At 40.6% G+C, this 23,891-nt stretch overlaps 1 protein-coding gene across 2 annotated transcripts in view; it reads right to left on the bottom strand.

Annotated features, from left to right (window-relative positions):
• Positions 1 to 626: 626 nt before the first annotated feature.
• HACD2 (3-hydroxyacyl-CoA dehydratase 2) overlaps positions 627 to 23,891 on the bottom strand; it is a 93,112-nt gene continuing 69,847 nt past the window's right edge. For both annotated transcript variants that reach the window (XM_079922591.1, XM_079922592.1), the window contains exons 5-7: positions 11,920 to 12,041; positions 9,689 to 9,867; positions 627 to 4,818 (exon numbers count right to left, since the gene is read on the bottom strand). In XM_079922591.1, the coding sequence (XP_079778717.1) occupies positions 4,736 to 4,818; positions 9,689 to 9,867; positions 11,920 to 12,041 (384 nt within the window). In that variant the 3' untranslated portion in view covers positions 627 to 4,735. The remainder of the gene's footprint in view (positions 4,819 to 9,688; positions 9,868 to 11,919; positions 12,042 to 23,891) is intronic.

Raw genomic sequence — 23,891 nt, 5'->3', positions numbered from 1 at the left:
TTTGACTCCCAAGGCCCCGGATCGCTTGTGAGGTGCTGCCCTCCAGCGGGACAGCCCAGCTACGACAACACGGAGGCGGAAATCGCCTTTGGGTTTTAACCAAGTCCAGCATCTGGAAATGCATCTGGATTGCATCCACGAAAGTCAAAGATAGATGTGGAAGCACTGCCGTTGTAATAAGTCCATGTTCTGGAATTAGTGAACAGAAAACACAATTTCCAAACATAAGCAGATTTATGAAATGGGTACTAGGTGCTTAAGTACACCGCCTCTCACATTTTATTTTTGCTCATCAAGTGACTTTTAAGGTGAATTGCCTTTTTATGGGAAAAAAAGATTATTTTTGGTAATGAGACCTACCCCTATAACAATAAGGGGTATCGGGGTATCTCTCTAAATTTGAAAAAAAAAAAAAAAGATTAGTTTCTCACATGTTTAAAGTAAAAGTGTTGGTCAAAAATAACCCCAGACAGCTCTCTCTTCTAACTCTGGCTCCCAGTTGCCGGCAGGGGAATGTTTAATAGGTGTGGCTATTTTTGCTAATAGTTGTTTAGAACAGTTTCTTCACCACTAAACTGTATAACAACGAACCAGTCTATTTGTAGTGCTGGGATTAAAAAAAAAAAATGAGGAATTGCAAAGCTAGTCTTCATTCTTGTTAAAGGGAACAGAACAACACAGCAGTATTTTCGGAACGCTGTGTGTAACAGTAGGTCTCTTAATTATACCAATGGTAATTCCTCAGGCTGGGGCTTATGCTAACACAGTACACATAGTTGCCATAAAATATGACAATGACAAATTACAAAGCCCTGGCTGGTTTCCCATCACCACCCTAAGACTGAAAGGTTGTGTTTTCTGTGTAGCCTCTACTATTAACTTTACCTCCGTTCTTCAATTTCAGTTGAAATCATTTTCTTTCTTTTCATAAATGAAAGCCTGTCTCCGAAGCAGATTAAACTCTATGTGAGGAGAGAGGTGGTCCTAACCACTGTGCTGGTAATGCCTGTGGCCAGACAGCGTTCAGAAAGAAAATGTTCCTCTTTGGAACAAAGACCACGGTCCTGGACAACGGTGACAACTCTGAGAAAAACTTGGCAGACTCAGGAGGGGGCATGTCCCTGCTGGAGGCACCCTGAGATCACCCAGAGAAATAACTAGAAAGCGACCGGCACAGGGACGCATCAGCACTTTCATTATGAGGTGAGGAAATCTAGGGTCTAGTACTAGCAGGTCAGAAGTGGCTGAGCCGAGTACCCTTCTCAGTGTCTTTCTGCCCACTTGTTACTGTGGACGTCAGTGTGTAAAGTAGTGCCCAGGATTGCTCTGTATTTGGAGTTGTTTTCAGGAGGAGGTACTCAACCACTTGACCAAGTACTGGTTTTATTATAAGATGAACATTGCTGGGCAACAGTATTTCCCCTCTCCACTTACATTAGAAAAGTTAGATTAAAACACACACACACACATTGTAAGAAAAGGGCCCTCAATCTTTTACTGGTTAATTTTTTATTTTTCTTGGTCCCCTATATGAGGAATCTGTCTTGTCCTTCTGCAGCCAGGTTGGAGACTGGCTTGGTAAGCTTGAAGACTGACTGGTAGGAAGAATGACTTTTTGGAAACCTCTTAATATAATCTGTTTATTTTTCCTGTAAGTGTAGAACCATTAGTGAATAGCAGAAATAGATTTTAAAACTGTAAAGAAAGAGCTGGAATCCGTTAACAGAACTGTAACTCTTCCGTAATCCTACAACACCATTCTCAGGCCAATTCAGTGTGAAAAATCACTAGACTCACTGGTCAGTATTTCAAATCCAGGCAGAGCACACACCAGTTTATTTTGAAATGCAACACAGATCAGTATTTTATGAATACAACTTATTACTACATTATCAGGTAAAAACAGCTTCCAAATGCATGCATAGAAAGTTAAGCATAGTCTTTGAACTCCTTATTTCTAAATATACAAAAAATACATTTAAATTATATAATTTTAGTGAATCAAAGACTTATAAAATTACAGTTTTGGTTTTCCCAACATAGAAAAAATATAAAAATGACTATATATAAGGTTGTATAATTTTTTACCCAAATTTCAAAGGAGCATTATGTACTGATATTGTCTTATAACGTTTTATCTGAAACTCAGAATTGAAAATAATTTGCAGGTTGTACCACATCAATGCCAACCTTTTATTATAAATGAATAACCAGAAACATGAGTGAAGTGAGGGCACAATCTCTTCACATGCCTTAACGCTACATTGTCTAAACCCTTCCTGTCAGAAGTTTGCTCCAGAGGAACGTTTTCATCAGGAAGGATGTGCTTTATTCCATGACTAACTCTCCACGGTGCCTTTGATGATAGTCAGTACGTGTTAAATGAATGAACCCAACCTTAGCAAATAGAACACAGCAAGATGCGGATTAGCAGCTCGTGTCTACAAAGCACTACTGCGTACCTCAAAGAATTTTCTGCCAGAAGGTGGTACCCGAAGTGGGGGATCTGAAACACCCAATCAGGTGGGGGGCTGGGCAGTTGATGCCTTTGACTGTGCCCTGAAATGAAAACGGTAAGTCTGACAAAATACCCACCAAAACACCACCTTCCTCATTCACACTTTATAAGAAGATGTGACATCTGGTGGGGTTAGATGTTCTCAATTCATAAGAGAACACCACCACTTCCAAAGAGAAATGAATTCATGTTAGAGATAAAGAAACCAGTTACTGAGAGAGGTGACTGAAGGACACGGTGGCATGGCTTACTTATCTTCAACGAGCATTTCAAATGTTGATGGACAAAAATGCACACTGGGGTTGAGACCCTTTTTGAGAAGGGAGTTGTTCGCTGCGTTCTTGTTGCCAAAGTTCAATTTGATGCATAACCACTATTTGTGACAGGCTGTTTTTCATAGTGACAGATTATAATAGAGAGGCCCGAATAAAACCCCCAAGCCAGCAATCCTGGAAAACCTACATTTCTCATCCCATCTTCTACAACTATTCCAAAAACAAATGAAAAAAATCTTACTCAAATTAATAATAAGGCTAATATAACCCAAATTGATTCTATTTTATAGTAGAAATACATTTTTGGAAAAATAAAAAGAAAAAGCATGAAAAATAATCTTTCCCACATATTTTGTTTATCAAATACAAGAATAGATTCTAATCTCAACACGCCCAAGTTAAGAGTGCTAACTTTAAGAAGCAGAATTTTAATGTTTAATTCAAAAATAATTTATTACACATCTACCTGCATTAAATTATAGGCTGCATATTTTCTTCTCATTTTCATCTTAATTTTCAAGCTTCTATGAAAATAAGCATTTAAAAATTAGTTTTCCATTACGACACTTCTAATATTAGCAATTATATTTTAATTGATAATCAGTCAGTAAGCTAGACTTTTACAGATCAACCAATTAAAAAAAGCGGGGGTGAAGTTTGCACAAAGAACACTCTGTGTTTAAAATCTAATGCACATCTAAACTTGGGCTTTACATTTTTATCCAACCCTTTCCTGAAGAGCCTTAAATGCACAGTTTAGCAATGAAAGTATGGCGACATCATGTTAATTAGACAATGTCCATATGTCCAAAGTATTTCTTGGCTGATCCAAAATGTGGGGACAATACTACTTTTAGCTCATGACTGCCCAACTGGAACATTTCACTGCCTCTGGACTTACAACTTGGTGGGAATTACACAGGACCATAATTAGGAAGAGTATCCAAACAGAAGAGATGAATGAAAACGTGAAGGTAAAATAATAAGGGCATATGAACCCATTCCTGACTGTTCTTCCAGACTCCATTTTTAGAGTAACGCCTTCCGTGTGCTTTCGTTAATGGATTCTTTACTCCTGTGCGACTAGACTGGCGTCAGGTCCCTAAGTAAGAATTGCTCTTGGCAAACACCTTGCTCAAGGGTGTTCTGAGAATGGTACTGTGAAAGGTACTTGTCGCTGACTAGTGACTGAGCTTTCCCTTTCTGAGAACTGTCATTCTGTTAAAATATGATTGAGGCTGAGCCCCAGATAAAGTAGCTTCTCTACAATATACACATACTTATTAAATTCAGGCACACTTCGTAGTGGCAGGCAGTAATGACTCGACTGAAAACAAACAAAAGGGTTCTAGCTGTTTTCTGATTATAGGCACTACTCCAAAGTTTCACAGACATATATACATTGTATAAGTCATTCACTAGATAGGGGGGAAGGTCCCAGCCATAACTTCAGAGCATTCCAGAGGACAAATGGCTTCCAGCATGCAGTCAAGCACTTTGAGAGGGAATGCTAAACACACTGCAGACTGAAACATAGCTGCTGCAAGCTGGGCACTGAGCGGGCACAACTTCATTACTCAGACTGTAACGCTCAAGTATTTAGTATTACAGATCTTTATTTATCAGACACATGAAGGAAACAGGAGGATAAAAAACGCCAAACCCCTTTCCAGCGCCATCATAAGTACTGGGAACTTCTGGTGGAAAGAACATGCTGAGATGGACCAGCAAGGATGTTTTATGTAACAGCTTTTGTTTTGTTTTTTATAAAATCCCAGGCCCACGTGACACTGGATTTTGGTTTTTGTTTTGTTTTGGTTTTTTTTAGTATTTTAAAAAAAGTTCTTACTTATTTTCTATGAAACGTACTGGGAACAGAAAAAGTCTGCAGCATCTTTTGTCATTGGAAAGTTTGTTTCTGGGGGTGTGCAGGAAGCAGGAATTATTCAAATTTCTTGTGTTCTTCAGTATGAGAAAGGACCTTTCTTCTCTGGTGTATCATGTGGAAGTATAACTGGGGAAAAACTGGAAAGAAAAGAAAGAATTCATTAAGGAGACGATTTAAAATCACATGTTCTATGTAAAGCACACGGACTTGAGGTCCTCTCTGACTCTCTGACCACTTTCTCTTTCAGCAACTAAGGAAGGTAACAAAGTGGGCTTGGAGAGAGAGGAAAAACACAGAGGGACTGACTTTCCCGCTTTAGCCGAGGGGGAAGGGTAGTGTGGACTGGAATGACAGACACTACTGACATTACCATTACCAATCAAGATGCCACAGAGCCGCCAAATAATACTCTTTACACTCTCTCATATTATCTTCACATTTAGTCTCTGATTCCCCAACAACTAGGGGAAGAATTCTAGTGATGGAGTTATTATTCCTGTTCACAGAGGAGGAACTCAAGCCCCAGAGAGGGTGGGCGCGTGCCTGGGGTCTCACAGCAAATCACTGACAGAGTCAGGACCAGGCTCGGGGCTCCTGACTCTTAGTCTCGGCCTCCCTGTTACTGCACTGTCATCAGGGAGGATCTCCTGAAAGTACTTCCAGAGAAAGGCTGTTCTTTGAGTGGGAAGACTGAAGAGGGGGAGGAACGCTGTGACATTGATCTGAACACCACTGAGCGAGGTCTGGATGAGGAAAAAGTCCACATGAAAAGCAAGCCCTCAGGCACCGGAGGTTCTGTTCTCGGTCATTTAATAGATTACTTTAAAAAGGACTGGTTCTCAAATGAATAGGGTGGTCCTGCCTCCCTAGGGAGTCCTTAGAAATGCGGGTGGGGGGCGAGTATTGACGGGGGCAGATTACTGGCATTCAGCGCAAGGGGCCAGGAATGCCAAAATCCACAAAGTATGACAGTCCCCCGTGACGAAGCACTGTGCCATCCCAAATGCTTATAGTGTCCCTGCTGGGAAATGCCAGTTTAAACTACCTGACCTTCACAAGGTTACTGTAAACTGGGGGTTCAAAAACCATGTGAAAAACTCCAGTGAGATGGTCTTGGATGTACACTATCCCTCCTTCCCTTCCCAACCGCTCCAATCTCTATTTTTTAGACAGTAACCTGTGTTTTGGGGGAGGTAATTTCTACTACTGCCAACTCTCCTCTCACAGTTTCTTCCTTTTTAAATGGATTCCAAGTTGGCCAAATGTCAAATGATCCTCCCAAAGTACTCCAAGACATCAGTGGGTGTGTGCACACAGATCTGACAAACTGCAGAGGAGGCCCCAGTGCCGAACTGGGCTGCCATCCACTCCACTCACTATTTGCAGGCAGGAAGTTATTCACAGAAAAGACCCAGCTTGTGCATAAAATTCAACAGTGAGAGAACTATTTTGGTATGAAAGCCAGAAAATTTGACAAGCTCTATAATCTAAAAACTGGAAGTAAAGATATAATTAAACCATAAGGAATGCTAATTGTAATCATTTGAAAATGTGTGGCCAGTCACATTTCTACAGACCTACTTTAGTAAAGGGAAACTTTGAGGCAAAGTACACCAAGGACTTTTCCACTGGCTGCATTTGTTATTACGCCACTCATAAGGTGGCTGTAGCCCCACAGGCTCTGAGGGAGGACGACGATCCAGAAGCCATTCATTAGGCCCTTAGTGGCAGCAAGACGGCCAAGTACACCTTCTTCATCCCCCAGGCAAGGGCCTCCTGGCTACAGAGTGTCAGGGGTCAGAACTGGAGAGCCGATATGGCCCTTTCATTTTTTTACATCTTCCAGAGGTTTCTCAGTGCCCAAGAGAAAGGAATGTGTGGGGGAGGCCAGGAGAATGGGGGTACTTGGGTTGGAAATTCTCTACTGCTCTGAGAGTGACTCCCTGGTGACCAGAACTTGGGTGACACTGTCTCCATCTCAATTACCCACAAGTTCACACTGAATCCAACTACAGTGGCTGAAACAATTCCAGATGCATGGCTACTGCTTTTAACTACACTGAAAATCTCCACCTGCCAACGGGCCATTTAGAAGTCTACCCTCTGCTCTTACAGCTCAGGACATGGAAGGTGGAGATGGCGGCTGTGCACGTTATGTGTGTCTGGCTTGGTGTGTCGGAGTCGGGGTAGGGAGCTGTGCGTGTCACTGGACCCACCTTCCTGTAAGGAAATGGGCTCTCTTAAGACTTGAAGGCTGAGAGCAACTGGAAATGCTCTGCTTGGGGCAAGTTTCTTCTGTTCCTCTAAAAATCAGAGGTGCGGTTATGGTTACTGACAACGTGGAGAGTGCCCTGCTTCTTGGCGCCCTCACCCTACTCATTGTTTCTCATTTCTCTCAGCCTGTTTTTTAAGGCTATAGCTAACTTTCTACAGCCTTTTTAAGGCTATAGCTAACACCCCTATAGCTAACTTTCACCAATTTGCACAAGGATGGGGGGAGGTGATGTAAACAGGACTTAGATGTCTACTGAGTCCTGTGGATACTGTACATACTCATACTGCATCTGCAGCAGAGGAGGAAAAGAGCATCTTGCAAGGGACTCCAAAGCACCTCGATATGAGAAAACTCCCATGGCTGCGGCTCATGGGCCACACACAATATGGGCTATGTGTGCACCAACGCAACAGCAGGTCAGGACCATAATGAAGAGGTGCTGCTTTATGTAAGATATGTATATCATTAACTCCCCATTAAAGAGGGTTAAAAGAAACGTAATTGTAGAAAGGAAACCAAATTTGGTAAAGAAAGCTGCATTATCAACAGCAACCTCTCCTAACTCTGCATTTTCTTCTCATAAATACCAAGTTTTGGAAAGTTGGAAATGTGCAGCTGGCTGGAATGAACTGTACAAACTGGTCTCAGTATTAACAACCTAAACAACTGAAAACATTCAGGGCCATTGGCTCAGGCCAGAAGCATAGTGAGTGCCAGCAGACACAAATATGGTCTGCATGACCATCCTGACCGGGGTGGGGAGTTAGGGATTTGGAGGGAACCTTTTAATCCCTGTCCTTGTTCTACAAGAGTTAAACTGCCTTAGAAATGAAAGAATACATCTTTTAACCAAGCCAAGTTCCCTTATCAAAAAGAGGCTGAGAATGGAAGAAGGGGGAAGGACTGAGGTAAAAGCAGACGTCTGTTGAGAGGAGAGCGCTGCCCTACTCCCTGTAAGACAGCTGGCTCTAAGGTCTGTGTTTTCTCTTTTCAGGCCAAGAAGGACAATCCCAGAGAACTGGGCTTGTTTTCCTTCAGGAATCTTACCATCCTATCCTCCTGTGCTTGACCAGGCCCCTTCGCTACGCTGAGAGGTCAGCAGGCAGAAGCAAAAGGCTGGGCAGCACTGCTTGCCCACCAGAGCACAAAGAAGACTCCGAGGTGCAGACAGACACGGGCTGCCCCGGAGAACTGCTCCTGGAACAGAGCCCCTCCTCCTCTTCCACAGACAGAAAACCTTGCAGCAACTCTGAGGTAGGGGCCCCAGATTTCTGACAATGACGCAGCACCTTGTTATTGGGTTGATTTCATGATATTCTCCTTGCCCCTCTCCCAGTCGCCCAATACAGCATCTATCGCCATTCAAAGACCTATGTTGAATTTAAATAAATCCTGTGGTGCTTGCTGGGATATGTGTTAGCCTGGGTGTGGCAAAGCTGCAATTAGGAACTGTTGCTCTAGAGACTGGAAATGAAACTCTAGGGGAACAAAATTAGAAAGGTGAAAAGCTCTAAGTTAATTTTTATTACTTAAATTTTTACACTCTTCCATATTTATCTTTTGTTTGAAAATCAGCTACCTTTTACATTGGAAGAGAGATGGCCTTTAGCCACCATGGTTCTAGCACCAGAGAGGAGGACTTGATCATTAATAAGAGTAGAAAATGAGTCATGTAGCAGAACTGCATCCAAGAACTTCCCCAAGATAAACGTTCACATGAAATCGGGGTGGGCTTTTTTCCTCACAACGCATGAAATGCAATTTTCCACAGGGGACACAAACATGTCACCTATGACTGTTAGGATGATTCACTCAATTGATGCTGTGGGCTGAAGAAAAATCCAACCCTCCAGTCTGAATTCAACCTGAGGTTTAGCGGAGAACGTAGCATCTCTCTCACAGACTAAAATAAGATTCAGAGTCACAATGCCTATGGAAGTAGCTAAATGAGAAGAAACATTAACTTTACGTGTCCTTGGGTAAAACAAGATCCTTTTGGATATGTGGAAATCAATCATAGGATTGCAACTGAACATCAGAATTTGAGAAGAGGAGTAAACAACTCTTCCTCAGCAAACGTGACTCATTTCAGAGAAGCCTCAAACATGGCTTTTTCTCTCTGTTCATGTGCTGATAGACATGTTTGATTATCCATATATTTAAACCTTCAGAATTATTAAAATAATTGGAAACCATCCTGAAGATAACACTATGTCCTATTCAGATGACTCTGTTTATTTCCAAACCAGAAAGTAAGAAATATAGAAAAAATAAATTAATCTATTTTTATTTTATTTGTTTCTAGTTAACTATCAATTCCTTAAAAGTGAAGTAACTGTCTATTTTGATACAGTAAAAATGTAAAAATCTCTTTACAGTGTTTTTCAAATACCACAACAAGCAGTTCTCAAGAGACAGAAAAACTCAAGGTAAGGTCTTTAATGGCTTTCCACTCAGTACTCTCCTCCAATAGACAGTTAACCTATCCTGGAATTCACTGTTTAAAACACACACTGAGAAGGACTGCATTTTGGCAGCTGTATTGAGAAGGGTTCATCTTTATTCAATTACTACCAGAGAAAATTCCCTCTGACAGTCGGCATTCAACAAAAACCAAAGCGTTCCCAATAAATTAGATTTACGGTGTAAAAACAACCAAAGGCATTTCACTCTAGTTATTCTTGAGCCAATTTCTGAAACATAAATAAATATATGCATAAACATCTACTTACTTGGAATGTAGGAGATCATTATCAGAATTAGGAACGCGTAATAGTCAAAAGAGAAATTGTATTTGTTAGGTAAACTGATGGAGTATAGGCCAGACTGTCTGACAAAGGGCAAAGCGGCATATATTGTGAGCAATTCTCCTGACACTCCCATTGGGTACAGCACAATGAAAAGCGTGTACCTAAAACAAAACAAAACATTCATTACTGAGGTTCGAAGCCAGCTTTAGTAGAAAGATGCACCCCCACCAACACTGATTACTTGGTAGAAAGCTATCGTTTATACATTTCCCTGTTTACCCACTGCTTAAATTCAGGTTTTACAAGCCAGTTTTTGAAAAGGGCCAAAGCAAGTATGCTTCTGAATGTTCTAAAAAAATGTGTTTGGTCAGCCTCAAAATTTGGCCTAAATAAACAACTCTTCAAAACAACTCCCTAAAATAATTGAGATGATGCCAAATATTGGTGAAGTAGGGGCACTGAGTCATGGTTTATACTGAAGGGTCCTGCCTCGTGGGGTGGGGGTGAGTTTGGGGGGGAAGGTGTCGGAGCATGGTGTCTAGGAATCCCTACAATCTACACCAAAATCTGGTCTGTGGACTGAAAAAAACAGCACATCCAACGTGTGTATACTGCTACAACTTTTCAAATGTCTGTACGTGCTACTGTGAAAAATAAAATATATCCTAATTTTAAAAGACATTAAAAATTTTTATGATAAGCCTTTAGTCATTACATAATTTTCCAGTCAAAAAAACTACAATTACTATCACATGGGTGACTCCACACAATTTTTTTCACTTTAAAAAAAGGAGTTCCTCAGGTTTCAAAAACAATTCAGAGAGGTTCATCCTATGGAACTAACGGGAAGCCATTCTGAGGTGTAAGTATTGCTAAAGAAATCACCAGCTCAGATTCTAAAAAGCCTTTGGCTGTTTGTGGCTGACAATAAATACTGGGCTCTCAGTGTCCAGGTACAGGAATCGTGCTGAGAAATCTGTGACAAAAGAAAGACATGTTCTCCATTGCTACCTTCAGCCACGCTGAGGAGGATGGTGGGAAAGGAAGACTCTTCCATGGGCCACAGAAGACAATGGACAAAAGAATCTTTCTCTAATTGTAAAATCAGGGTTTGGTCAATAAACTTTCCCTATAACCAGGATAGACAGCTTTCACAAGTCTGCCCAGCTAGGTTAGAAACTGCTATATTTTTCCCATTTTCCTAATACAAATGTTTATTGAAAAAAAAGAAAAGAAAAAGGAGAAGTTCACATGCTTGAAATGTTGGAGACATTTGGTTTATGTCTCTGTTTAATCACTAGACTCATAAATTGTCTAGGAACCATCGTTGCGGAGCACAGGCTCCGGACGCGCAGGCTCAGCGGCCATGGCTCACGGGTGCAGCCGCTCCGCGGCATGTGGGATCCTCCCGGACCAGGGCACGAACCCGTGTCCCCTGCATCAGCAGGCGGACTCTCAGCCACTGCGCCACCAGGGAAGCCCCCCAAGGACAATTTTGATCCTTTGGCTTTGTCACTCCTTCCTGTAGTCATTTCTAACTCAGAAAACTGCTCACAACTGTGTCACACATTAGTTCAGATAATTAGATGAACTATCAGCCTTTTACACAATTCATAACAAATATTACTGCTAAAAATAATCAAAGCAAACTAAACTGATAATATGCTAAAACTGCCATGTAACATTTGTTATTAATTAAAAAGTAATTTAAGAGTTATCTTGTTGGCAAAATTGAGACAAGAATTGGACTTGGTCCATCAAAATGGCAGAAGCTCGTCAGTAAAATTTTCTATGGACAAAAAATGGATGGTATATCAAATCTCTTTTGAATAATTTAACTGAAAAGAATTGATCCCAAGGAAATAAGTAGAGATAAAAAATTTTAAAGTGTTTCTACTAATCAAAGTTATGTACAGTCACGTATTCTGATGAAATCTACAGACCAGATTTCTACCTAACCCGTCTCACACAATTTCGTATTTATTTACTTATTTATTTATTGGCCACGCCGCGCAGGTTGCAGGATCCTAGTTCCCCGATCAGCGATCAAACCCAGGCCCACAGCAGTGAAAGTACCAAGTCCTAACCACTGAACCACCAGGGAATTCTCACAATTTTATTTTTAGAAATAAAAAATAGTATCTAGGCAATAAAGGAAAAATACAGTGATAGATCACTTCAAAAGTTAGTCTTCATTCCCTGTACTTCTTTACCTGGCCCATTTGATGAGGTACGGCAGATGGTTTAATAGACTGAATGTATAAAAGGAGTAACGGATAATTTCTGTGATTGTCCAGGCAATAACAAACAGGAGGACACTGTCTTCACTCTGTACCTGTAGGAAAAGGAAGACAAAAGCAAAAGCAAACACATAAAACATCTTAACAAAGAAGCACTCACCATGCGGGGAGCCGAGTCCCTCACCCCCCTTACAGAGCTGGTGGGTTGAAGAAGTCGACACAGCCCCTGGTCTTCATTCTCAGTGGCCATAGCACAGCACAGAAAGAGCTTACCACGTAAAGGAACACATGCATGCCTATGACAACAATTGTGTAGAGCCAAGTGAGAAGGAATGCGGCTTACTGATGAGTAAGAGAGACAGGGAGGGGAAATTGTATGAGCTGTAGCCCACAGGGAGAAACACACACGATGAGTGAGTTTCTGCATGTTCGTTTGCTGACCTGATGTGGAGAATGTGAACTGGCGTTAGTAGGAGCCAAGAATGGTTAGGTAAGATGGCAGAAGGGTGAATTGGTGGAAACCTTGGGTTCCATTAACAAGAATTTTAATTTGATTTGCATGACAACTTGGAATCCAAGGAAGTTTCAAAGAAGGGCAATATAATGATTAAAACACAACTGAAGCTAATTCCCTGGGCAGGATGAATTCACGTGAGGGAGGCTGGAGACCAGCTATGAGGCAGGGCCCATTTATTCTCCCCCACTGGTGACTTCTGCCCCCCCCGGATGAGGCCTGGTTTAACTCAAGGATTACAGAAGCTTCCATGCTGATCACAGGAGGTGGCTAAAGCCAGAAGAGCTTTGGAATACTTAGCCTCCTCTGAAGTTGTTTTCATGCTGAAAAAAATATATACTTTTTTTTTTAACTTTTAAAAAAATTAATTAATTAATCAATTTATTTTGGCACGCTGGGTCTTCGCTGTGGTGTGTGGGTTTCTCTAGTTGTGGTGCACGGGCTGTAGAGTGCATGGGCTCAGTAGTTGCGGCACGTGGCATCTTAGTTCCCCGATCAGGGATTGAGCCCGGGCCCCCTGCATTGGGAGTGTGGAATCTTAACCACTGGACCACCAGGGAAGTCCCCAAAACAATATACTTTAAACAGAGCTCCTTATGTATGTTTTTTAGGGGATGTTCTCACTAGATGCCTTAGACTGCAAATCTTGCATGAAAATTTATTACCGTGGTATTAACTTTCAGCACCCCCTCTTCCCACCTCAGCTAGGTTATGATGATCCTTGGCACTTGGAAACCGATAATAAGAAACAACCTTGCACACCAATTCACTTATATTTTCTTACATCCGAAAAGAGCAGTTAGAGAGTTGAATGTGAATAAGAAATTCCACTGAGGAAATCAAACAAATTTCAATTACAAGATGGATCCTCTCTTACTCCTAACATCTAATACAACAAAGGTATGGCATTCTAACCTTAACTTTTGCTTTTCTGCATTTGCAATGTTAATTTAGCACTTACATTCTTCCTCAGAAAGTGTACATGGAGTGATCCACCTACACAATGAAATAAGTAGTCATTTACATACCTATTAACTAAATTGCTCTCACAAAGAATTTCATAAATCCATAGTTACTACCCTCTAAAAATAATAAGAATTTTATACTGTCAAGAGCAAGGGTACTTTTTGTTTTCCTGGCACTCTTATATTAGCCAAAGTAAAGCAAAAGCTAAACCCCTCTAAAGCTTTCATGTTTCATTTTTCAGTCTGTCCCCAAATCCTTGCTTAAAACCCATCTATACTAAAATATAATTTCAGAGCACACTTTGCTTTTTGATAGACTTTGTAATCCTCCTCATCTTAAGGAGATATGTTTTTACAGCTATGGGCTGAAGCCTTCCTTAAAGACCTTTGGGTTAAACAAGAAGTTCTTCTAATATTTTGCATTGTAATCGTCTTGAAAGCAGGGAGCTTGTTTTATTCATTTTTGATTCCCAAAAGCACTTTGTGATTTTCTCAAGTAGGAGCTCAACAGATATTGGTAAAGCAAAACAATTCAATCATAATCAGTGGCCTGCTTTTTGATACCTGATATTAGTTTCTACGGAGTCTTAGAGGCCTTCAAATAAGGGAAAAGCAAACAAAGAAGCCCCCCCCCACCCCCCCCCCCCCCCCGGCCTCCCACTCTGATCCAGCCTGCAGGTTATTTGATTCACTGTCCCACCGCCCCATTAGACTATAAACAAAAGAACTGTAACAAACTCAGACTCAGGATGAATGTGAAAACACTCTGTTCCCAGAATCCAGCTGTGAAGACCATGTCACAATTTTAAAAAGACTAAGGATGGGGAAAATGATCATTCTGTACAAATGATATCTTCAGATCAATAGGAAGTACAACATGTTATTAGGGAGGGGCTCACATAAAGTCAGAGATCAAGCTTATCTAATTTGCAGATAAGTATCCAATAACACAAAATAGGGGTAGAATGGAATGAGTTAAAACCAGGAAGATCAATGAGCAGGTTTGGGCTAGGTTGACCAAAAATGTCTTGAAGCCATGTTTCAAAGCTGCATGTTCACAATCATGGCACACACGGGGGAATGGACCGGGGGCAGCCTGGCTGGCCAGGAAACCTTCCTTTGCCTGGTGCGGTGAGCTGCGTGTTGGACCCTCCACACCGTAGACAGCAGGTTTCAGCCCCCTGCTCTACAAAGGGAGAGGAGGCGTGGGGAGTGGGTGGCTTGTGTAATTTAGCCAAGGGAGTTTACAAAGAAATTCAAGCTGGAGAAACAAATGGGTGCAAGAGAAAAACCTTTACAAACAAATAGCATCACCTGTTTGCTTGAAAAGGCTCAGGGAGCATCAGTATATGAAAAGCTGTCATTTTTATTACATTCAAAGAAAAACAGCTGGTGCCACATAAGAAAATCGCTATTGTAGAAACCCTATTCTTCTTAGCATTTTGGAACCTACTGCTTACCACTCTGGTTATTTCAAAGAAATCCCCTGATCATGCTTTCTCTGGTAGGTGTTCTTTCCTCTTCTTGATACCTTTTTCATTTGTGAAGAGAACAGATTTTGGTAAAGTCTCGGAGGTGAGAACTAGAGTCTCTTAATGGTAGAACTGTGAACAGTATGTTTATCTCAGTCTCCTCTGGTTGCCATAATAAAATACCATAGTCTAGGTGGCTCAAACAGCAGAAATGTATTTTCTCGCAGTTTTAGAAGTCCGAGCTCAGGGTGCCAGCATGTTTGCTTCCTTGTGAGGAACGTGAGAGAGAGAGGGAAGTTCTCTCTAAAAATATGTAAAAGGTATCATGTGCAAGGATATTAGTGCCTTAGAGGCATGAATCTCATCGTGAAGATCCCACCCTCACGACCTCATCTAATCCTAACCACCTACCAAACGCCCCCCCCTCCAAATACCATAACACTGGGGGACTTAGGGTTTCCACGTATGAATTTTGGGGGACACAATTCAGTCCAAAGCGTCGTTTCAGACCAGGTGTTGGCAAACTTTTCCTGAAAAGGGCTAAACAGCAAATATTTTAGGCTCTGTGCCATATGCGGCCTTAGTCAGGTATTCTTTTTTGTTGTTTTTTTACACCCTTTTAAAAATGTAAAAACCATCACAAATTGCAGGCTACATGTAGCCCACAAGTCAACCCTGTTTTAGATTCATTTGACTCCCCCAACTTTCCCTGTCTGTTAACCTCTACAAATATCATTCTTCAGCCTTCCTTTGGCATACTCTGCGTGTGTGTGTGTGTGTGTGTGTGTGTGTGTGTGTGTGTGTGTGTGTGTGTGTATGTGTTGTGTTTTGCTGGGGGGGTGGGGGAGGCAATATATCTATAACCAATGGACACTATGGAAAAAGGATGTAGTCTTAAAAGAATACATATAGGCAAGTTTTTCATGTTACGTCATCTTAAAATCTTAGTAATCTCCTTATGTTTGTGATAAAATATATATAACTTAAAATTTACCATTTTAATCATTTTTAAGTGTATATTTCAGTGGCATTAAGTACATTCACCATGCTGTGCAACTATCACCACCATCCATTTCCAAACTTTTTCATCATCCCAAACAAACTCTGTACCCATTAAATAATCTCTCTCCATTTCTCCCTCCCTCCAGCCCTTGGTAACCACCACTCTACTTTTAGTCTTTAAGGACTTACTCATTTCACAACACTGTAAATCAACTATACTTCAATTAAAAAAAAAAAAAAGAACTTGCTCATTCTAGGTACCTCAATTAAATGGAATCATGCAATATGTGTCCTTCTGTGTGTGGCTTCTTTCATTTAGCATAACGTTTTCAAGGTTTATCCATGTTGTAGCATGCATCAGAATTTCCCTCCTGTTAAAGGTTGAATATTATATTGTATGTAAATACCACATTTTGTTTACTGATTCAACTACTGACGAACATTTGCATTGCTTCCACCTTCTGGCTATCGGAATAATGCTGCTGTGAACATGGGTGTACAAATATCTATTTGAGTACCTGTTTTCAATTCTTTTGGGTATACCTAGGAGTGGAATTGTTAGATCATATGGTAATTCAATGTTTAGCTTTTTGAGGAACTACCAAACTGTTTTCCACATTGGCTGCACCATTTTACATTCCTACCAACTGTGCAAAAAGATTCCAATTTCTTCACATCTTCACCAACACTTGTTATTTTCCTTTTTTCTTCCTGACAGTAGCATCCTAATGAGTATGAAGTGGCATCTCGTCGTGGTTTTGATATGCATTTCCCTAGTGACTAGAGATGTTGAGCATTTTTTCATGTGCTTGTTGGTCATATGTGTATCTTCTTTTGAGAAATGTCTTTTGCCCATTTTTAATTTGGGGGGGAATAACCTCTTTTTAATAATTATGATCACAATAGCAGTAAAAATAATTATACCTAATAGTTACTGAACTCATACTACCTGCCAAGCACTTTCTAACATATATTACCTCTTCGAACCCCCATTTTACAGATGAGGAAAGTGAGGTTTACAGAAGTTGAATCCAGGTCTTGTCCCAAAACTCTGAACAGTTCTGACTTGTCTTCTTGGGCTTTAGACATACACACACACTCCCCTGTTGCTGTGGGGAGAACATCTCTCTTGCAATTGAGGATGGGGAGGTGAGGGAGAGGCACAGAGATGGCAGGTGTAAGAGATGGCTAGTATGGTTGGAAAATCAGTGACATGTTGTAAATAAGTAAACTGAGCAAATAAATCAATATATTAAAAAATGGACTTCTCACTGTTGGAATAGGTATTTACAAACATGGAAGGGAGACGCTAGAAAGAACACCAAGATGTTGAATTGTAATTGGAGGAATCAGTATGAGCTCATGATTTTATGTGTGCGTGTGCGTGTGCGTGTGCGTGTGTGTGTGTGTGTGTATACACATATACACATACAGCGATGTAAATACTTTTAGATATACATGTGTATGAGTATATACGCATATAGATGTATTGATACATATATGTATATAGTAGCTTTCTCTACTGAGAGGACCAAGAAGCAATAACATCCCAGTAGCGAGGAGCACCTCAACTACCAGATCTTGGTTCCTAAATATACCATCCTCCACTAAAAGGAACCAGGCTCCTTGGCATAATGGCTGATTCCAGGGCTGGGGCAGGGGAAGTACAAGATGATTCTGGAAATCTTTTTATCAGAAAGTAAGGAAATGCTCAAACAATGATGAAGACAAGTCAAAAGGACAAGAAGAAAGGGTTCCCACTGACCAAATCACAGACAATTTTAGCATCAAAGTAAATAACAGATTACAATCCACTGGATTATACAGGAATTCACAAGTCCAAACTGATATAAATAAAATAAATAAATGAATAAATGAGAGAAAGGGAAAGCTATTCCTTACAGTAGGATGCCAACTAATACATGGAAAAGAAATGACATAAGTAGAGAATCACCATTTGGTAGCCATCACAGAGCTGGCTGATAGAGACCAGGAATCATTCCCGAAAAATACTGATCAATAAAACAGGGAAAATGGTGACTTGAAGGTGGAGAAAGCTGGCAGGCACCAACAGAAGCAGGTGATTGAGGTCAACATCACCAGGGGTGGGTTGGGTATAGTCATGGTGCTGCCACCTCATGTGATACCCTGAGAAGAGCATGGCACCATTTCTCTGGTATTTCTGCCAAGAATGCATGGCTTGAACTGGTTATGAGGGAACACTGGATGGATCTAGGCTGAGGGTCACCCTAGGGAAATTAAGGCCTATACTCTTTAAAACTGTTAAGGACATGAGAGACAGATCAGGACTTCTTAGTCTTAGACTGAGGGGTCTAAAGAGATCTGACAACTCACTGTACATATGGCAACACCCATGTTTCTCCCTTCCCTGTGTATCCTGGTGCTTAGCACAATACCTGGAGCATAGAAGATACTCAGCAAATATGTGCCATCCAGGAAGGGAAAAAAAGACACTTAGTTTAGACAGTTAGTGAAATGTGAATGAGGCCTGCGGATGGGACCATAGTATTGTATCAGTTTTGGCTTCCAGACTGGAGGGTTGTTATGCAGGTGATGTAGGAGAGTGTATGAAACATGTACTTGGGTGACAGGACGTCATGTACAGCTTGCTCTCAAGGTTCAGAAAAAAACGAATGATAAGGGGTAGATAAATATAGAGGAACAGGTGACAGGAACAGGAACAAATGTAGTAAAATGTCAGTAGTCGGGGAATCTGAATGAAGGAAACATGAGAGTTCTCTGTACTGTTCTAGTTCAAATTTTCGGTAAATTTGAAATTACTTCTAAAGAAATTATTTTAAAATATCACCTGACAGCTAAGCAACCACTTTGGGGACATAATTAGAAGCAAACAATATCATCTGGTTTCTATAAATTGCTTTTGATATGAAGCCGCTAAATCTGCTGGAAGAGGCGGGCTCCATAACCATAAAAGAAGATACAAGAACATTTATAACGAAGACTACCAATAAGAGCACACTTGAGAAGGAACAACAGGTTTAATGCTGATCCTAAATCTGTATCGACATCACTGTTGTCTTACACTGTAAGTACCCCAAGGGCAGGTCCGAAAACTCGCTTTGAAAAGGGGTTAGCTTACTTAAGAAGCAAAATCAGACTTTCAATAAATGCTTTAGATTAGGATAATAATGATGATTAAGATAATGATAACTCCCATTTAGTAGGGCTAATTATTCCTTAAGTATGGTAAAAGTAATTATGTCTAAATTTTCACCAGCTAACTGTGAAACCATTTTAATAAGTATAAAAGAATTCATTCCTATGGGAAGTCAATTATATCTCTCTTCTAAAAGTCAATTATATCTCTGCTTCAGGACATAGAATTCAACACAGTTGTGTAGAAATTTGTCACTATAATTTTGGGAAAAGATTAGGTTACATTATAGCTAATATGTACCTAACATTTATTGAGCACTTACTAAGTGCCAGGCACTGTTCTAAATGCTTTATATGTATTAACATATTGCATCCCCAAGACCACCCCATGAGGAGGAACAACAGGGCCTGTTGAACAGCTCCTCAGGAGCTAAAACAGCTGGGCAGCGGAAGCGTGACATGGTGCCAGCACCCTGTCTTTCCCGCCTTGTCAGTTATCCCACTCTACCGTACTGCTCAGTTCTGCTCCTGAGCAAGCCCTGTAAGGGCAGCACCTGTGATTTCTCCTTCCCATGCTTCCTAGTGCTTAGCACAATACCGGAGCAGAGAAGGTACTGAATCAGTAGTCTGACCCATCTGCAGCCTGGCCTGCATGTTCTCTGCCTTGGTTGAAACAGCCTTGGGTGAGGAGGGCAGCTCCCCAGGGAGGGTGAGGCCACAGGGCTGCTGCCTGGATGGTGACGTCAGCAGAAGGTTTGGGCTGGGGCACTGGACAATTCTGACGACAATCCTGGTCCTTTCCATAACTTTCTGAAGCTTTTTTGAATAAAAATGTAACTCACTTAGTTATCTGCTTAAAAGGAATGTCATCCTTGACAAGAAGTTGAAATGTAATAAATATTGACATGTGGTGGTTTAAAAAAAAAAAGATGTCTGGATTAGCGTCTTTTCACATGGTAATTTCATGTGTAAATTGTCCTTCATGATTTAGTCTTTATTAAAAATCCATGATAGGGTACACGGTAAACAAACCAGAAAATAATATTCCTTTTCTATGGAAAATGCAAGTTATATATTAATATTCTTCCCCTTTAAAGGAGAAAAAAATGTGCATCTACATAGATTTTTCTTAACCTATAATGACAAAGGGAACTGGTTAAAAAATTATTTTCATTACAACACAATAACTAAGGACTAATTCTTGACATGGATGATGGCCTAGTTAAACGTTTTGGCCTACGAAAACAAGTCTTGGTCATGAAATTAACTTTTCTGAACATGCAATGAGAAAAATGTATAAGCATGCGGTAAACAAGCAATGCATGATCAATTCTATATTTATGACAGACATGCAGGTCTGAATGCTAATATGTTCCCATTAGTCCAACTTTAATGCTACTATCTGCTCAGCCCATTTCCTGGGAAACATGAAGGAAGAGTGGCAGGTTCCTACCACTAGCCTCTTCTCCAGTCATTGCAACTCTTGAATTAAACAGACCTCCAGGCTTCCAGGCTGCATATCCTTATCTCTCCCAGCCTCAGCTTCCTCACATGGAAACTGAGGCAATATTTGCCTTTGCATGGTTGACGTGAGGTCAGAAAAACCTATCAAATGCTTAGTGAAATGCTAGCCATTTAATATACAGCAGTTATTACTATTATTCCATGAAAGAAAAATTCAATTCAACAAATCTGTATTAAGTTTCTACTATCTATGCTAGCCACTGCTGGGACCCAGTACAGGTTGGTGGCTGCCTCTTAGGCTTAATTAATTACCAAGATGATATTTTGTTTGTTGTTGTTTTGCTTCCTGTTGGTAAGTGTTAAAGGCATTAGCCTGTACCAACTCTGGGAGGTCTAAGGATCTCACCAGCTGCTAGCCTTTCCCAATGATCTTCCTGAGTTCTGTTTGATTTTCTCACCTCCAAAGAGCACATTATTAACTGAAAAGTTTTCATGCAACTATTTCCTTCAACCAAACTCAAACACGAGGACTGCATCAGAATGGGGTCATGATTAGTCCCACCTTGATCATATATACCCAATACAGTCTGAGTATTCTACGAAGCAACAGTCCTTTAACTACAGCAAGACAGCCCGAGAACAGTATTCCCAGCAGTAGGTTACTGTGGCCGCATAGGGAGAGCTGGGGCATACTCACCCCACTGTCCGCCCCAGACCTCTAAATGTATCATCCTAGAGTGCCTACCCAACACTCTAGAGGGGACAGGATTGATCATTGTCAGAAATGTAACTGACATGGTCAAAAGAACACGAAATTGGCAATATACACTGTGAAATGTCAAGGTTCTTTTGTTCTATGATGGTTTAAGAATTGCAAAAATGTCAGTAAGACAGAAAATAAAAACAAAGGCCCCAATGAAAACAAACAAACAAAGAAAAAAACCCTCAAAGGCTATGAATACCATCCCCTGGAGCATAAATATTAAAACAATGTCCCATGATCCTGGTCCACATATATTTTGAGTTTGTACAGTGCTTTAAAAAATAGTTGAGCCAGTTTTTTAAGTTAGAGATTTCACATTAAAAAAAAAAATCTGTATTTCTGCTTTTTCTTAAAAGAGCGACTGCATAACACTCGATCGATTTGCCAATCACTAGCTGAGGTGAGCACGGCCTTTCTTCTGAGATGATGTATACCCTCTAGTCATCATATTCTCCTTGAACTTTCCTTTAACACCCACCTGTGGGACAGACATCTGGTGCCAACTGATAAGCTCTGCTACAGATGGCAAACTGCTACACAAATGTAACATGACTATTTGAAAAACTCCAAAGTTTTAAAAACTATTAAGTAGTATATAAAAACTTGGTTAATTTGATTAGTTTTTACACTTGAAGCTCTCAACATACACTTCTTTGAAGCAGTAACCTCAATAAAAGATTCCCTAAACTTGACCTAAAAAGACAGCACCAATGCAGAAGGCAAAAGAGATGCATGATTATCGAGTTTTTGGTTATGCTGGTAATTTTTTTGCCAGAGAAAAATATAGTAAAGGGGAGAAGATGCAATACAAACGATTATGGCAGCAATTTAGAGAAAAGTCAAGTTAAAAGTCTTTAATGCATCAAGCCTAATAATTAGTCTCCTCCCTCCCTTCCAAATGCAAGCACACCCTCAGCATGCTTCCACACACAACCACACATGTGTATCAAGTCACGTCTTACAAGCTCCCAAAGCGCACCAGGGTCACTTCAGACTGGAAAAGGGTCCTCTCTCTGGAAAATGCAGATGACTTAGTAATATGCTTTATTTTATCCACGATGCATCACAGCTTTTAAATGAGAGCTTCTTGACTATATAGGGCTTCTTGATATGGGTAGGTAAAAAAGGTTATTGAACCCTCTTCCCAGATGCAATAGAAATACACTTCATATATATTTCACAGGAGCAGGGGGACAGGGATGATTTCTTCAGGTTCCCCTGTCATCTTCAAGATTCCCACTGAGACCAGTTACCTGCTGCATTCACTGTGTAGGTCAACTATCAGGAGACTGAACGTACTGGTATTCTTGTCCATTTATATATTTTTAATTAAGTTATCTGATTCTCCATATTTATGCTGAAAATACAGTTATACTGAAAAAAGCTACAGCATATAAAGGACCGATTTGGCAAAGGAGCAGATAATTTAAGAGACAGTTCCTCCTCCTACATATTAAAAAAGTTTTCCAATGAATATTTATCAATGCTTTAAAAATGCCACTCATTGTACCGTGGAGCACAGCTGTTTAAAAGCAGTTTATAGCTAATAATTTTTAACTTTCCTTGACTTTGCTGACATGTTTTAGCAATGCTCACGATGTATGCCACCAGCTCACTTTTAGTGTGAAATGAGAATCTCTGAGCTCACTGGGATAATAATGTTGACTATATTTCTATGGTATCTTTGAACTCAAATGGGAGAGAAAAGGCCTGTGAAATGGTTTTCAACAAAGGCATATGTGGGACATGTTATCATGGTGAATCCACTGCAAAGGCCAAACTGCAGGTCTCTCAAAGGTAGGGTCTATATGGCCTCTTGCCTCACCAGTTAATCAACTGCTACCTCTGCAAAAGATGAGAATACCATCCACACTGTTTCCCACACCTGCAATCAGGATTTTTATGACAATTTAATCTAGAGTACTAAACAAAAAATCCCCAGATTTAAAGAATACAGCATACCAAAGTATACCATATAAATTTCCTTTGGCTACTTTTTTTTTTTTTTTTTTTTGCGGTACGCGGGCCTCTCACTGATGTGGCCTCTCCTGTTGCGGAGCACAGGCTCCGGACGCGCAGGCTCAGCAGCCATGGCTCACGGGCCCAGCCGCTCCGCGGCATGTGGGATCTTCCCAGACCGGGGCACGAACCCATGTCCTCTGCATTGGCAGGTGGACTCTCAACCACTGCGCCACCAGGGAAGCCCTGCTTTTTTTTTTTTTTTAAATCACACAGTCATGCACATATGAGATAAAATATATGGAACCTAACTGACTGAAATAAAGAGAATGGTAAATAATATTACACTGAACAACTACAGTAAACTCCAGTCACATGTGGCTATTTAAAATTAAATTACATTAAAATTCAGTTCCTCATTCACTCTAACTTCATTTCAAGGGTTCAATATGTGTTCACATACAACTAGTAGCTACTATATCGAACAGCACAGACACAACATTTCTGCCATTACCAAAAGTTCCTTTGTACAGTCCTGGGATAGAGGAAATATCCAAAAGAAAAATGCTGGTAACCAACATGTTTCTATCACTATACAGGACTATACAGTTACCCTTTTTGGCTTGAAATAAACACCTGAATTCACTTCACTTTCAAACCATGGGTGA

This window comes from Stenella coeruleoalba (genome assembly GCF_951394435.1).
Source record: "Stenella coeruleoalba genome assembly, chromosome: 5".
NCBI lineage: Eukaryota > Metazoa > Chordata > Mammalia > Artiodactyla > Delphinidae > Stenella > Stenella coeruleoalba.
Note: the sequence above shows the minus strand (reverse complement) of the source record. Positions and strands in the feature narration are given on the sequence as shown.